General features: G+C 47.2%; 1 protein-coding gene across 1 annotated transcript in view; it reads right to left on the bottom strand.

The window, feature by feature from the left end:
• Positions 1 to 16,251, bottom strand: part of LOC126539492 (uncharacterized) — a 42,221-nt gene extending 25,970 nt beyond the window's left edge. Inside the window, exon 1 of the mRNA XM_050186355.2 lies at positions 16,033 to 16,251. Coding sequence (XP_050042312.1) covers positions 16,033 to 16,111 — 79 coding nt within the window. The 5' untranslated portion in view covers positions 16,112 to 16,251. The remainder of the gene's footprint in view (positions 1 to 16,032) is intronic.
• Between the last annotated feature and the right edge of the window lie 305 nt (positions 16,252 to 16,556).

Below are 16,556 nucleotides of genomic sequence, written 5' to 3'. Positions count from 1 at the left end.
CTAGGTCAAGCCCTCTTAGCAAGTTGTGAAACACTTAGTGCAAATAATTTTTCACAGCAGTAACTGTGATCATGACCACGATTGATCACATGACTTTTTAGGGATTGTTATTGTTATTACCACATTTTCTTATTTATTTGTGACAAAGTGCGATGGATTTTGACTGCTATTTTGGCTATCTGTTCACCAACCTATTACACTGTTTTGTGGTTGTGCTTTTTATATTTATATGTGGGCATGCATGGCCAATCTCATGCCTACCTTCTACAATTTGACATAAACAGGCACTAACATGCTCTTAGCAGATTTGTATTTGACAGTATTGTGGTTGACGCACTTGGCTATTAGGAAAATATGCAGGTTCAAGTTCACCCATTACTACCTCTGACTGATATCTCTGATGCAAAGCAATATTATTAGGATGTGACAAAGCGCATGCATAATTTGTCACTGCTCAAACTGCCTGCAATAAACTTTGCCAACTCGTCCTTGTTTGAAGTGTTTCCAATGTGCTATAATCGCATTGCCAGATTATTTTATTGCGTGCACAAACATATAGCATTTTATTATGAAACTTTGATGGTACCCGACTCCTATATTGCAATAAAATCTTAGGCAGATCTACTCTGAACAAAGGATTCATTCTCAGATGGTAGCTTTCGACAATATCATGGTGCTATCCAGTGCCTATTGGCTGGTCGAGGAATGCGTCATGCAAAGGCAGTAGTATCGCCATAAGTGTTCATCCGAGAATATGTCCCCAAGTGAAAATCATTGCATCAAAAGTACCGACAGCAGCTTTGATGGGGATGTATATTCGTTGCATGAAATTCCAGAAGTTGAACTCTGAACATCTTATTTGCTCTGTAGTTTATGCTGGTATATATGTGTCACAATGGTTCAATGTGATCATGCAGCACATTGATCACGCTCTTGCATGTACTGCAAACAACTCATCATAAATCTCACTGTCATTAATGAGCTTTTGTATGCACTACGACTTGAGTACACACACTTTGTATGCAATTCATAGTCATCCACAATGATCAAGTTGCTCATACGACTACAGTGCGTACACATCACACACCACCTCACACACGTCATACATAATCTCGTCAGGTCTACGCAACTCATCGCACACATGTCATACAAGTTCTACGCATTCTTATCGCAGATCGCATAAATCTCGTGCACATCGTAAAAGTCTGCGTAGCACATCATACAGATCTCGCTCATTTTCTACGAGAGTTCGTTCAATATGCATTTCATATCGTTCATTTCTCGTCAAATCTGTACGACATGCATACATCTCGTTCAATTTCTCGTCAAATCTGTACGACATGCATACATCTCGTTCAGTTTCTCATACAAATTTTTCAATAGGGTGTCGCTGCTGTTATGTTAACTAATCCTTGCCGCCATGCACAGAAGGTACCAATTCAGTATTTAACTACGGATCTTTTTCTGTATTACATATCTCTTTTGACTCCTGCATCACTATTGACGTGAACTAAAACTGGCACCTACTAATGAAGGAGATATATATGGCCCAGTGTTTACTGTTCCCAACTTTCTCAACACTAAGTTTCCTCTCAGCTGAAGCGGCGCCGGTAGTTATGTCCATGCCAAGTTCCCCTTTCTTACTTTTTCTTCCTTCCTTCACGTACTTATGGCAAACCTTCAAGGTTGGCGTCTGGCTAAGCTGCTGGAGAGCGACAGAGGAGCGATGACGAGACGCGACGCGTTAACGCCAAAAGCTTGAATAAGTGTTCCATGCCTGGACTGGAACACGCGCGCGCGCTCCATCTTGTCAGTTCTGATAGGCCCACAGGAATGCTACGGCCTCTCTGATTGGCTCAAAATGCCGCCATTACAGAATTCGAAAATACGGCGGTATCCTACGATGCCCGCACCCTGGCCGCGGGAGTGGATGCGTGTGCGAGCTTCCGCTCGGGAGTTGCTCGTGGTCATGGCTCGCGTATATGGTCTGTCGGGCGAGTATATGACGTCATAGTCGGGGTATAATAGAAGGCTCCTCGAAAGGCTGCATGCAGGCGTGAGCGAGCGATCCTTTATGCGAGGTTGTGGGCTTCCTGCCGAATGCAGCTGAATAATGTTTGGCTCGCTATTTTCATGGCAGCACTGTCTACAGATCGCGAACGTTTTCCTACAGTGAATTCGAAAAGTATTACAGTATCCTGTTAAAATCAGGCCGCGGAAGGAGACTGGAAAGAAACGTTTTAGAGGGACATGGAAGTAAACCGCTGCTAAATCAGCCTGTTCGTAGTAGTGATATTTCAGAACACAACTCGGCACTTCTACGGCCGGTAAACGACCAAACAAAAAAAAGGAAAACTCTTCCACGTAAAGGAAATGCATGCAGGAGTAAAAGCAGGAAGCTTTTGTTCACAAGTTCTCCCACGTTCGCACTCCCACGTTCGAAAGAAAATTCACTGTGTACGTACGTCTCACCGTAACCAACGTCAACCTGGAAAGCATAACATACGCGCTTTTTTCTCTGCCCAGAAACACTAATCCGCCAGCTCTGAAGCAGTAAATCAGCTTAGTCTAGCGACAATATTCGCGCTAAAATGACTTGTGAGCTCAGTGCGCCATGTTCGACTTGTGCTGTGCGCAGGGTGTGCTTATAGATTGTAGTATGCGGCAGTCTCGAGAACGTTCGAATGAGACCGCGTTGGCTACACGTGGATGGAGGCCAATAAAACCACGGCCATTGCGACTCCTCAGCAGCCCCCCTCACTCCCCCCCCCGGGCACGTACACACTCCTCTTAGGTTACACCCCCTCTTATTGACCAGAGGCAGCAGTCGTTACCCACTCATTACTCGCACACCGGATAACGCCGCTTCAGGCTAGCGACGAACTTCTCGCGTAGTGGTAGAATTTACTTAATAGCATTTCCGGGTCAACGCTCCGAACTACACCGTGGAAGCCGTGCCTAAAGTTACACGCCGATTTAATGGCCGTTCCCATCCAGTATCGACTCGCAGCATGGCTCGCAAACTGTCCCCGCCGGTGAACAAACCTCGTTTGCGGTCAGCAACGAGTTGGCGCCAATAAAAGTAAACGATCGGAGGACCACAAAATGGGGACCACTTGCAACTTTCCGAGAAGGACCCAGCAATTTGTCCGCATTGCCAGAGCCACTTCAGCGAAAGGCCAATTAGATTACACATGACCGCGGCCGTATCTCTACACAGGCTTCGCTTTATAGCAGATGTATCGTTCCGCGTTCAAGCCCCGCCGTTATTTGTGCTCAGGCTAATTAAACAAAACAGACTTAAACAGAGAGTAAATATATATTCGTGCAAGGCCCACGATCATATTATGAGTTACGCCGTAGTGGGAAACCACCTATAGTAACCCTTAACGAGCGTACAATGCATGGCGCACGAGCGTTTTTGATGCGAAAGCATCAAATGGCCCATTGAGCGAAAAGGCCGGCGTCTGCAGCAATGAAACGGCACCTAAATTCCCATTGGCTGCTGCACCACGTCACGTGCTCGCCTTGACGGAGCAGAGCGGGCGAAAGGGTACACCTGCTGCCGCGCCAGATGTTGCGTGAGGGGAGAGGGCGTCTTCGCAACGCCACGTCACACTCGCTCTCGGAAGCCTGTGTTGTCCGCGCAAGCTCTCACCTGCGCTCGAACTGCGCCCCGGTAATCGCTATAAAGAAATAAATGTTTAAAAAGAACAACACATTCGAAAGGGAAAACGTTGGCGGTAGTGAGTTTCGCTCGGAAGCCGTTTGTCTTATACACCGGGATAAACCAGCGCCTCCTAAATTGCAGGCCTGTGCACTCTGCTTTATGACATCGCGCTACTTAGATAAATTTCCATTGCCAAGCCCGGCGTGACGGAAGCGTTGGCTAAGCATTTGAAAGCGCTCGATTGCTCGCGAGGAGTTGACTCGGAACAGCGGTGCTCAGCGATGTTGAATTGGACATTAATGTTTTCGCATTCACAACTCATAAGTGCTTATGTTTCCTCGGATCATTTTGCATTTCGCCCAAATCAGAAGGCAGCCGCCACAGACCGGGGCCAAACCCGCGACCTCGTACTCAGAGGTACACTCAATAGGTCTGCGCATGCGCAGTACCGTGGCCCCTAGTTCTTGCTACGCAAGCCGCTTGCGTCCCCTAATCTAAAACTTTTCTTTCTTTATTGATTTATTTAAGACCACAAAACTCTCTATTATGACTTCCGGGATTGCAAAGTATTTTCTCGTATTTGGATCGTTCCAGTGCAGGAGTAATTCTTCAAACGCGCTATTGTCGAGTCTTCGGTTCTTTTTTTTAATGCAGCTTCGTCTCTATTTAGCTATAAACAACTAGGCAAACGCTGTCAAAATCTATGACGTCACTGAAGTTGCGCGGAAAATTAAGGCGGCGTCGACACCTTTATGTCGTTGGGGCATTTTTTTTTCTTGCTTAATGGTAAGAGCGACCGTTTTGCTATTAGTAATAACAATGCGAAGAACCGAGGAAGCCTTGTTGTTGTTGTTGTTGTTGTTGTTGTTGTTGTTGTTCCTGCAACCACACGACGCCCACGGACGAAACAAGCCACGAGACGCACAATCAAGCCACGGTGCGCATCGTTCGAGCAGTCGTCACCGCAAGCCACATCCGCCGCCATAGCCGTGAATGGCGCTGGCTAACACCCCCAGGGCGAGACGCAATGCACGTACACAAATACACAAGAAAGTGTACGGTGAGTCAGCCACCGCAGTAGCTCGATCTTTAGAGCATGTGTAACGCGCACGAGAAGTGCGTTCGGCTTCCACCAGCGGCAAGTTGTCTTTCTGCCATCTTTAACCTCACTTTATTTTTATTATTGCGATAGCAATTATTGCTTCTACATTTCAACTAAACGTAATAGTTAACGTTCGCTATGCATTCTCTGGTTTTATTGTCTGCTTTTAACGCATTTTGATACTGCAGCAGCTTCACGTTCCTGTTTAGTGCCCCTTTAACCTGCGCGACGTTTGCTTCCGTGTTCGTCATGACAACAGCGCGTACGTGTGTGTGTGTGTTGTGTTATGACTATGAAATTCGCTTCCGACCAGACGACACGGCAGACGCGGCCGAACACTACTCTGAATTATCGAAAACGAAGAATAATTAGCCGACCGCCAGTCGGACAATTGGATCAAGCGCGACCACAACTGCACGGCAGATTCGGTCGGATCTCCGGTTTGTCGTTCCTAACAACGCAGTAATACCGTAAGTTCGCGTTCTGCTACTGTTTTCTGTATTGGTTGGTTGGTTTAATCACCACCTATACAAAGTGATGTTTTTAATGCTGATAGTTTGCAAAAAACAATACCGAGCGACATTTTGCTGCTGTTGTGATGAACGACTGAATCACCTGACGAGTTCCAATGAACTGGTAAATATCAAGTGTAATCGACTTTTTTTTACCGGTTCTCCCTTTTTCGCCTTGTATAGCGAAAATAAAACGATTTATTTATTTATTTATTTATTTATTTATTTATTTATTTATTTATTTATTTATTTATTTATTTATTTATTTATTTATTTGTCTATTGCTTCATTTTCGGCTGTCTATCTGTGATGCAGTTTTACGGTAGAAATAAAGTGCGATTGATTAACTTACTGATCTACCAAACTAATTTAACAACAAGTAAATCAGAAAACGAGGTCAAGATACATTAAGGTTTTTCATATGTACAGGTGGATCAACTGTGAGCTTCTCCCAAAGAAATAAAAACTTATGTTTTGTTTTCAGACGGGGAGGGGGCGGGGGGAGCAAATACGGAGCACAAGAAAAACGGAAAGTACTCAAACCTTATCTCCGAGCGCTATCTATCTATCTATCTATCTATCTATCTATCTATCTATCTATCTATCTATCTATCTATCTATCTATCTATATATCTATCTATCTATCTATCTATCTATCTATCTATCTATCTATCTATCTATCTATCATCGCAAGCACTAAACCAGAGGCAGCACGCACATTTTACTGTAAACACAAATATTACACAGCAGCCCAAGGCACTATCTCATCGTGGCAATATGATTACAGTCATCACAGCCTTATTATAGAGAACCTTACTCTGCCTCACAGAAAACTAGCCGCGCAAAGTCGCGAAAGCTACAGCTCGCCAGCTAATCAGCACGCCGTAAAGCGTTCTTACAGCCGCTCACAGATCCGTCGGCGCCTGCAGGCCAATCGAAGAGCTAGCGAGCAACACGACTGTGAAGACTCCGACTCCACTTTGAAATAAGTTTACGGATTGGGGCTTGTGACTGGCGCACTCTGGCAGCAGCTTTCACAGTGCCGCACGGTTTCGGATACAGCTACTCGGCGATCGTAGCAGGCACGCTGTCCAAAAGCCGCATGTCGGAGCTTAGTAAATTTTGGTGCCAAAAAGCTACCTTGGCAGCTCTTGGTAAATTGTACTAGCGAAAGCAGGTTAAATGTTGTGCGCAGACAAAGATGTGCGCTGCCAGTATGGTGGCTGAATGGGGCTTCTTACAGTACCCATATAGTCGCAGAGGGACACCGAATGGCCATATGCAAGGCACCATGTGGAAAGATAATCAATACTTCGAATGTGTGTTACCGTTAATTAGCAATGGATCGCGATAAGCACGCTCTCTCGTCGCCCGTGCGCACAGGTGCGTAACCCTGTTCTGGAATGCTACCACCACTTCGCGTTGAAGTAAATTGACCAACGATATTTTCGGGTCTGGTTGGTAATCCAGAAACCGCAGCGCGTCGCGGACAAGGCCAAACAAAGGATGAACTGGAAATCCAAACAACATGGCGGGACAATCGCATGTAGGATTAGGTATATAAATGTATCTACCTAATCCCAACGTCATCGATACGTTGCTTATCGCGTGCATTCTGTAACAGGTTACTTTTACTGAAAGACTTTTTTTTAATTATGCAGATACAACACAGTGTGGGAGTAAATGTGCTTATGCAAAGCTTTCTGCGGGTAGTTGGCTGTCTAGCCTCGTTCTTTCTTGCGCAACGTGTTACCAGATGTGTACCAGACGTCACTGTATAAGGCGAACAACGCGAGCGTATATGTCCGACAACGGTGAGATCAAGAAGACGACGCGAAGACGCGGATGACGATCCTGTCGGCAAGCGGCTAATTGGGTAAACAAAGGACGCTTCGCAATAAAGCGTTTCGCGGACGCTACACAGCCGTGGCTATTGGGGGCCCTGTTCATTTCGCTACGCCGTGACAGGAATCGCTCACTCAGCGGGCTATATAGCAAGGTGTCGAGCCGAAAGAGGGTACACAACTCAAAGGTGTTCGCGACGCGCAAGTTCTTCGTCTCCGGACGCTCGCATTCTTAATCGCCCCGCAGGAGGCCGCTTGGCGTCGCCATATAGTTCTTCGCAACCTCTGGTCTCCTGGGAAAGTGGCAGCGCCTTCCCCCGCGGCGCAGCACATTTTGCATCACTGAACGTGCATGTGGGCCAGACGAAAGAAAGTACGAACGAGAGTTCGCGCTAAAGAAAACAAAACAGCCGAAGGTCATTCCAAGCCGTGCCGCGCAGAACACGTTCCTATAACCTAACGCGGCCGGCACAACTTGTTGGGCTTCTCTGTGGGCGTTGGTCCCAGCCGCGTTTCTCGCTGTTTTTCGTGCCAACGCAAGGTTACGCCTGCTCTTTCTTTTTTTCTTCCGTTTTCTTCGATGCTTCTTTCGTTCTTCAGTGCGCACTGTGCACAAGTGCGGCTCGATTTTCAATCACGAAGAGACGACAAGCGAGGAATCTTCGATTGCCGCAAAATCCCGCATACAATGCTCGTTTTGTTCCGTATTTTGTCACGCCAAGTTTGCTTAACCGTAATATGTTTGTGTGCCAATGCTCCCAGGAGTTGACGTGTTTCTTGATTTCCAGTACCAAGAACAATGTACACTGTCTATAGTCCTGTTTATATATATATATATATATATATATATATATATATATATATATATATATATATATATATATGCATTGAAGAACGAAAGCAACTGGAACGACCATGTATTTCGTTCCACACTTACGGTAATCATATGTCAAACCTGTTGTCATTCTGCCGATTCAAGTGGATATGTCTTGCAAAATCACCGGCTACAATTCGTAAATTGCAATATGTGCCATAACGTAATTAAGCAGTTATTTAGTCGATTTCTGTTCATTAGTTGACTGTGTGTTTCGATTTCTCGTGCAATGTCGGCCTCTTCCAATAATCCAGCTCAAGGACAAGAATTATGCTATCTGCCACCTGCGATATTTTTAAAATTCTGTGAAGCTTAAAAATGATCACCCCGTACATTCGAGTTTGCATTACATGCGTGACCTTACGGTGGTTACACACGCCGTAGAACATTACACGGAAGACTACAGTCGCGGACAGCTTTCTAAGACAATGAAGGGAAATTGCTACGAAGATAGAGCGCACGTAAAGAAAGTCCCACATTTTCAACCGCGTTATTTTAAGCTGGGAGAGTGAAGGTACAAACATGTTATTTAGAACAGCCAAATAAGACAAAATAGACCACTGAGTGTTGAGTATCTACTTTCTTTTTTTTTTTTCTGCTTTCCGCTTTACGGATTTGGGCAAATGCGAAGTCGTCACCCGCGGTGACTACGCCGATTCCCCACGCGTCTGTTCCAACAAACCAAAAGCGCTGTCAAACGCTGCCAGAATACTCGGCGCAGTCACACACGTGCGGAAGGTCCGCCTCCGTAGCTCTACGGGCCGATTGCACGTATCAAACACTTGTGCACACATTTCGATTTACAATGTGTAAGGTATACACTGTGCACACAGTGTAAATGGTAATTTGTGCACAAGTGCTCGATACGTACAGTCTTTCGCGCGACCGCAAGCGTGCGGTGCGGCTTGCGGCGATGGGCGGCTCGAGCGTAAATCGGCCCTACCTCAATTACCACAGCGCTTTGTCCGCATCCTCCTTATGTCCCGCGTCTTCTTGATCAATTACTCTTCTTTCTTTTTATGCAACATGTACCAACCGGCCAAGATTCGCACTTTATTACCACAGAACGTTGTCCGCAGGTATTAGTAGTATAAGGCTAAATAGGTTTGACAGATGCCTATCTGGAAGCGCAAGTAAACGTACCAGCATCAGCAACACGTGCACACTCGTTACACCGCATCAGTATATGAAGACTTCTGTTACGAATATTTAAAATTGACGCGTAGTAGCTTTAGCTGAAACTTTTAGTTGAAACAAGTTGCTTGTGCATTATCATGGTTACCATTCTTTAAAATTTTGCGGCATACATATAAACATCAGCGGCGCGTAGACAATAAAGAATAGTAATGAAAAGTTAGTATAAGTGTTCTTTTTTTTTTTTCCGAGTTCCGGCAACCCGTGGGCGTGCACACTACGTGGGAGCCGCTTCAAGATTGGCTTGAATGATTGATCGACTTATCTTAACGTCGCAAAGCTACGCCCGAGAGCTATTAGGTGCACCATAACGCAAGGGTCCGTGTCAGGCCGTGGCCACACAGAGCAATTTCGACCGCGATCGAGCCCGATCGCGGTCGAAAGTTGCCCGTGAGGGCGGGCCGGATTATGAAATATGACCACCAGGTGCGTCTATCCTTCGCCGAAACGTCATTATACTCGCGCTCTTTAATTATTTTTTATTATCTTCTGATCACTTTTGTTTTTATAGCGTTCCCCTCACATCAAAATTCGGCCGTCCTGACCGTGGCAATCGAACTCGCGACCTCGTGTTCAGAAGCAGAACGTCGCTGACGCTGGGCTACTGCCGCGCGGATACCAGCGTCAGAAACCCGCATGCTGTGCAAGACTTTCCTCTTCATATCCCGTGCAGCTGCAAAATTGTTTCTCCGTCTTATTGTCGCTGCCTTATCGCTACGCTTGAGGCCTGTACTTACTCGACACGACATTTTCGACTTGTCGTTTTCTTGCGTTAATGAAGACCCCAAAGCGTACGTCGGCAGGAAAAGCCGATACTCCTTCGTACTAACTGACCAATATTTTTGTATAGGCTACGTGCTCGCTCGCAATGATGAGCATGCGCTCCCCCCTCCCCCTCACCCGCCCTCACTCACTCACATACGTCCACTCACACTCACCGACGGTCACTTACGTCCATACTCGAGTCCGCTCAATCTCACCGTCACTGACCCTTGCTCAAACCCGCGTTAAAACCGGCACTGATCACTCCCGTTCACATATTCGCGTCTACTTAGACACTTGGTAACTCCCTAACGTTCTGTCTCACGCCTGTGAAGCGAGTGGGGATATGATCCCCGTATTCTCAAACGATCCTTCACTCGAAGCTCTTCCCTCCACTCAACCGAATAGAGCACATCGCCACCACTCAACTGAAAAATACGTCACGCTCACGAATAATATGCATGAAACATCAGTTAAGAGCAGTGACGCACTTTTATTGAGGTGCGGCGCTGCCATCCACTTCCTCGAGTCGAGGCGGCGGGCTTGGTGGAGGAACGTTCTGGAATACTGGGGTCGGAATGTACTCGAGGGTGAGCATGGCGATCTATGCCCGAAACCGAGTCTACATCCCAGAATAAATGCTGCCTAAATCACTTACCATAATGCTTGTTTCTACGAAACAGTTACGCTACTTTTTTACAGCCCCATACCCATGGCCGCCGCCATATTTTATCACGTGACACCGCCCGCCATGGAGCGCCTTCTGATCCGACTTTTGCTCGCTTGTTTACGATGGCCACGGCGACCGCAGGCACGGCTCAGATAGCCACTAATTCGGCCACCGCGGTGAGCAGTGAGCGTGCAGACGAAACAAGACTTAGGTCATGGCTACAGAGGTAGTGAAAGCAAACATTTGATTTATTCGTTATGCCTGCATTGCAGTCTTATTGCGCGCAAGCCTACCGGATGGAAGCGACGAATGCAGCAGCCCCTGATGTTTCTCTTTACCCTTCACATTCTAGTCTTTGTAGCGGTAGATTTGCGAGGCTGTTAACGGCCGTGCGCCTGTTGTCGTTAACTGTGCAACAACTTCGTTCGGGAATAGGCGCGCGTATACGCGCGCAGAAAATGCGTTTGCGACCCGCTCCGACCACGGCGGTTGTTTCCGACCGCGTAATTCCTGTCGTCAGCGCCGATCAGATAAAGGTCTGACCACAAAAGTTTTTTCCGACTGTCTACAGCGTAGTTTAAAATGCATGGCCGTACACTGGACAAAAAAATGTTGCAAGCGGCTTAGCGATCACTCGCCCGCTGTTTGATTCGCGGCGCAGAAAGAAAGCTCGCGCTCTGCCCGCCTATACATTATTTCAAGTTCGAGCTTCGCTGTTACGGAAGGCGAAGTTTCTCGAGTTGCTTAGTGGCGCTTGAATGGGGATGTCATAGCGCTGACTACAGCATGCGTATCGAATTTCGACAGGCCGCGATATTTGTGCCAGGCGCGGCGGCTGCGTTGTTGCTGCGGGCGTTGTTAGCCTGGCAGTGCACTGACGGCAACGGTTCCCGTTCGCTGCAGGTAACTGCATGTCCACTTAAAGGGACACTAAAGGTTACTATTAAGTCAACGTGGACTGTTGAAATACCATCCCAAAAACCTCGAAACGCTTGTTTCGTGCCAAGGAGAGACTTATTTTAAGAGAAAATGCGTTCTGAAGCGTCCGCGTACCTCTAGCGCAGTTCAAATCACCCGCCCTCCGATCGAGGAGTACTGACATCATGGTCTCATAGTGACGTTGCGCCATCGGTGAGTAGAACGGCGTCCGCAGACGGCGCTACGGCTTTTCTGCGCAAAACGCAAGCGCGCGGCCAGAAACAGAGCCAAGACAGAGCCGACAGCAGAGCGAAAGCGGGACTATGGTGGCTAGCGGAAGGAGAAACGCGCGACCATGAGCTGGTACTTCATTCTATGACGCAAACTTCGACGCTCGTCGCAATGGACCCTGACAACGACAGATTGACTCGCGATGCTGGGCTCAACTTCAGCGATTTGAGCACTGACGAGCGCGACCTGCTGGTGAGGGCTCGCGCTGCCGGCGTCGTTGCGTACTACGACGGCGGCCTCGACACCGGCTCTCCGGAGCGGGAAAGCAACGAGGGCTTCCCACGACATCACATGGACGTGGCATTCTCGCTGCTTGTTCCAAATGAAAGTTTCGCGAGCCAGCAGAACCTGCACAGCACGACGCGATAACGAAACTATTGAAACTCCAAAGCGTGCGCGGCGCAGAGTCGAGCGAAAACGAAACCTTTCGACCACTCATACTACTGTAGGGTAACGTCAAAATGTTATTTTTTCTTAGAATCGAATAGACGTAGACAAGTAGCATTTTCTTCCGTCTTATAATCGAATGAAATTATATTTTTAATACGAGTAGTTGATTATTAGTAACACAAATTATGAGGAGTGCTTTCGTCATCGGGTTAGTACCGGAATGTCGCTGGGGGGTCTCAAATCGTGTCATGCATTTACCTCAATTTCTCGGTTACTAAAGCTCTGTTCGCGATTATATTGACGCCTTAGACGTTCTAGAACATTGCTCTACCACTTTAACTTGACTTTCTGATAACCTTTAGTGTCCCTTTAAACGCTGGCGGCTGAGCTTGTGCTCCGCAATGCGGAAAAACGGTCGTGACGAATGGTCTCAAACGATCACTTTCTGCAGTCGAGGCGAATAAGGTTCCCGTAAACAGCCTCATACCACACGTTCAAGTCGCTGGCGCAGTTCACGACAGAGCACATCTGCGTTCTGCTCTTGCACATTTTTATAATATTTTTTTGACTAAACAGTGAAATAGTAGTAAACGATCCCCGGTCTCTCGGCGGGACGTCAATGGAGCGACCGGCGATTCAGGATGCGTTCAATGGTGGCACCTGCTGCGTGGTGCACAGACTGCTCTGTAAAAGATTATATATATATATGATGCGGACTCGCTATGACGTCATAATACGCCGGCTCGCTTCGTTCCTGCGATCGTAGCCAGAAAAAACGAGCGTAGCACTTTATATATATTATGAGCTACGTTCATCGTATTACATAGACTAACACGCAACGTAAGAAAATCTTGCTCAATGTCATGACTTCACGGTAACGTCAGTGATAGCATTTCGAGAGCCCTCCCCCCAACTTTTTGCCAAAATGAAATACCTTATAGGGTGGTGTTACAATCCACGCCCCAGCGAAGGTTCCCCCTGAGTTAACAGAAACAGATCTTCAAGGTTACGCTTTTACGGGCTGCACGTGGCGGACGCACGTCACGGTCGCCACGTTACCTGTCTAATTACGAGGAGTGTGTGGTTTAAACTTTGAAAAGACGTACCAACGTACCTCTTTAAAGGGACCGACAAAGAATTCTCAAGCATTCCCCTTTTCTTGGTGCGATGGAAAACCTACTATCTATAAAGCCCCTATAGCCGCAACAGTTCATCCGGGAAACGTATAGAGATATTTAAAGCGCAACTTCTTTATCTGCGAAGTCTGCGAAACGCATGCAAATTAGGCAACGGAATAGCAGTTGTATTCGAACGCCGAATTTGCGGCCTAGAAACTCCAGCAGCAACTTTTTTTTATTACTGCTGAGGTGTCACGGACGCTTTTGTACTTTGGAAAACTTTCTGCCGGCGAGAGAATAAAACATGGCAGTCTTGACGTCACAGCCTTCGGGGTGTGGGCGGCGGGACACGTTGGTGATCGTCCCGAAAATTCGCTGTCGGCTGGCGTGCATGAGACCTGCACGTCGCTGCGGCACAGTCGGTGCAGTACAGTGGCTGGTTTTGTACTCGCGAGAAACTTGCGAGACGGCAGGGCGCCCTGTCAATTAATGGATCCGCTCCCCTGCGCGCAGGCAGCGCTACTTCTCTGTAAAGCTAGGAGGTGCCGATTACGTATTCACAGATAAATATAAATGCTTTCTAATAATAGTAAACAAACAGTTTTGTGACTTCACAGACGTAGCATTTCAAACCAACTGAGGTCTGTACATTTATTCAGAAATGGGCACGGTTTTAAAGCCCTGATGACACGTTTCGCCACAGAACGTCGCACCCCGGCGCTTTTGCCCGAGTTTCACTGCCGATTCAAAAATATAATTCCTTAAGGGATGCAATTATGCTTGTTATCAATGTGATTTGCAATCTTTCCATCACCACCGTAACCTCAAGACACATTCCGCACAGTTGTCGTATTAAGGGAGAAAATTATGCTTCTTATTAATGTGAATTACTATTTGTCCATCACCTACTATAACCTAAACACACATTCCGCACGGCGGTTGTCAGTTCCTTCAACGTGAGTGCTAAGCGCAGGAGAAAAAATTGAGTGAATATGCGATGAAACTATAACGCTAAACGGGCTTGCGTTTACCTATAAACCATGAAAACAGCGTGCCAAACTATAGATAACCCTTACGCAATCGCTGCGTTCCATATATGTAAACAGTTATCATTTTTATTCTCGCTCATTGTCCAGGACCAACAAATGCAGGTCTTTATTGTTATTCCAGTCATATTTCTTTTTCTCATTTGTCACTTACCAGGCTGGTTGACCGGGGCCCTCGGGCCGATACTACACTCAAGCATACGCTTCTCTAGGTCAGGAGTGCGATTTCATAAAGGAAATAAACCCGCTCCACCGAAATCATAATAGAAAAGGGATGGGGGTGACGTGTGGATGCAGAAGGCGTGGAGCGCGGGAGGACTTTCGTTAAAGGAAATCGCGACTTTAACTTCGCGGCCGAGAGAAATAACCGGCAACTTCAAAACGCGGGAAAAAAAGAAAAGAAAGAAAACTCCCAAAAAAGCTGCGTCAACCTGATTGAGGCAGCATGTCGTTCACGGTACGCTTCTCCCATCTCTAAGTAGCGAGATCCAATATTGGCCTTACTTGTTGATGATACAACGGTTGCCAGGGGGACAGTGTCCATGGGACCGTATAGGTGCCATGATCGAAGGCAAACAAGAAAACAAAACCAAACAAAACAAAAAGTCCCTGTCGTCGCCGTCATTGCTTAGGGCAAAGAGCGATCCGGCGTTTTTGCTTATTCTGTTTAGCGAAATTTAGCTGACGGTCAACTGCGTAAACAAACATGTTGTCTTTACCCAAGAGAGCTGGGCCCCGTCGGCCGGAAACTCACAGCGCGCGAGAGCGTAAAATAACGTCTGCCGTGCCGTGTCCGCGATTAATCAATCGAACACGGCTCCACGTCTCTGTTGTCCGAACCTTGTTTTTAACGGAAGTTACCCCGCCAATACTATGAGCCGACCAATACTTTTAAACACGACTCGAACGTCTTCGCCAAGTCTCGCGGGTATCACACTCAAGAAAAAGATGACAAGAACGTCGGATGAATTTTGAAGTTTTGCTATATTTTACTGCATTCGTGTACGGGCATGTCTTTCAGCCCCGAGTATTGATAAGTGGCACGATTGTAAAAAAAAAAAAAAATATCACTAGCTTGAGGCACAACTAATATCATTAGAAGCAATAGAACGATATTCAACCCTAAGTTTATTGCTTTCCGGGCGTGTTCGTAACAGCGCATCTGTGCGCTTTTGTATGCACGTACGCCAGACCAAGCCAACAAAACAGCAATACTGTTACTCCTATGTTTGTTCAACATGCGGAGAGTTCTCGCAGTGATAAGTGTCTTGTATACAAATCAAATTTCACGATGAGCAAGCGCGTGTCACGTGTCACGACCCTCACCTCCCAGCCGCTGCGTGGTAAATAAAGAAAACGCCGCGCGCAGCTGACAGGCGCGAGAGAGGTTCTCACGGCCCGGGGCATACGTTTTCCTGTTTGGCACAAACTCCGTACGCGACGATGGATTCAGCGACGAGAGATCAAGATCAGCGATACATTTTCCGTCCACAGACGTAAGGCTAATGACTCGAGAGGCTGGCGCCGACGGGACGCCGGCGCGGAGGTCAGCTGCCCACGCACGGAAGAAGCAAAAAAGAAAGCAAAACAGGAAAAAGTTAAAACGGGACGGGAGTTGTAGGGGGGGGGGGGCGAACTCACCAAGAGCGTCCGTCCAAGTTGAAAAGCCAATAAGCAGAAGTAATCCCGCCCACAGTCCGAGCTCCGAGACGCAAGCCATAGCGTTGCCGATGGTTGGACTAAAGTTTGGACCGATCGCATTTCGGTTCCCCCGACGATGCGACGCGCAGAATGTTCGTGCCCGATCTGTCGTGTTGCGAGGCCGCGCGCCGACTCCTATCACCTCGTTGCCATGTTGCTTTTGCGACTGCGAGACTGAAGCCGCCGCTCGCCAGGGCGCAGTTTAGTACCTGCGCGGGTTGCCAACTTCTTCGCAGTTCGCGCAAGTTTTTTGTGGATACTGGTTTTCTTTAGCGCCGAGACGCGCTTGCGCAGAGGCTACGAATGCAGGCGGCCCTTTGAAGGCATTGATTTAAAAGTAGTGGAATCACACCAACCTTACAACGTTCAAAAAGAGCGCTCAACTATCTGCACAAACTCTACGCTTACAGATTGTCGCGTCATCTGTGAGCAGACAGATAAACTAGAAATCACAGCATAAGGGC

The sequence above is a fragment of the Dermacentor andersoni genome, chromosome 11 (assembly GCF_023375885.2).
Source record: "Dermacentor andersoni chromosome 11, qqDerAnde1_hic_scaffold, whole genome shotgun sequence".
Classification (NCBI taxonomy): domain Eukaryota; kingdom Metazoa; phylum Arthropoda; class Arachnida; order Ixodida; family Ixodidae; genus Dermacentor; species Dermacentor andersoni.
The sequence above is the reverse complement of the archived record's forward strand: the minus strand, read 5'-3'. Positions and strand labels throughout refer to the sequence as shown.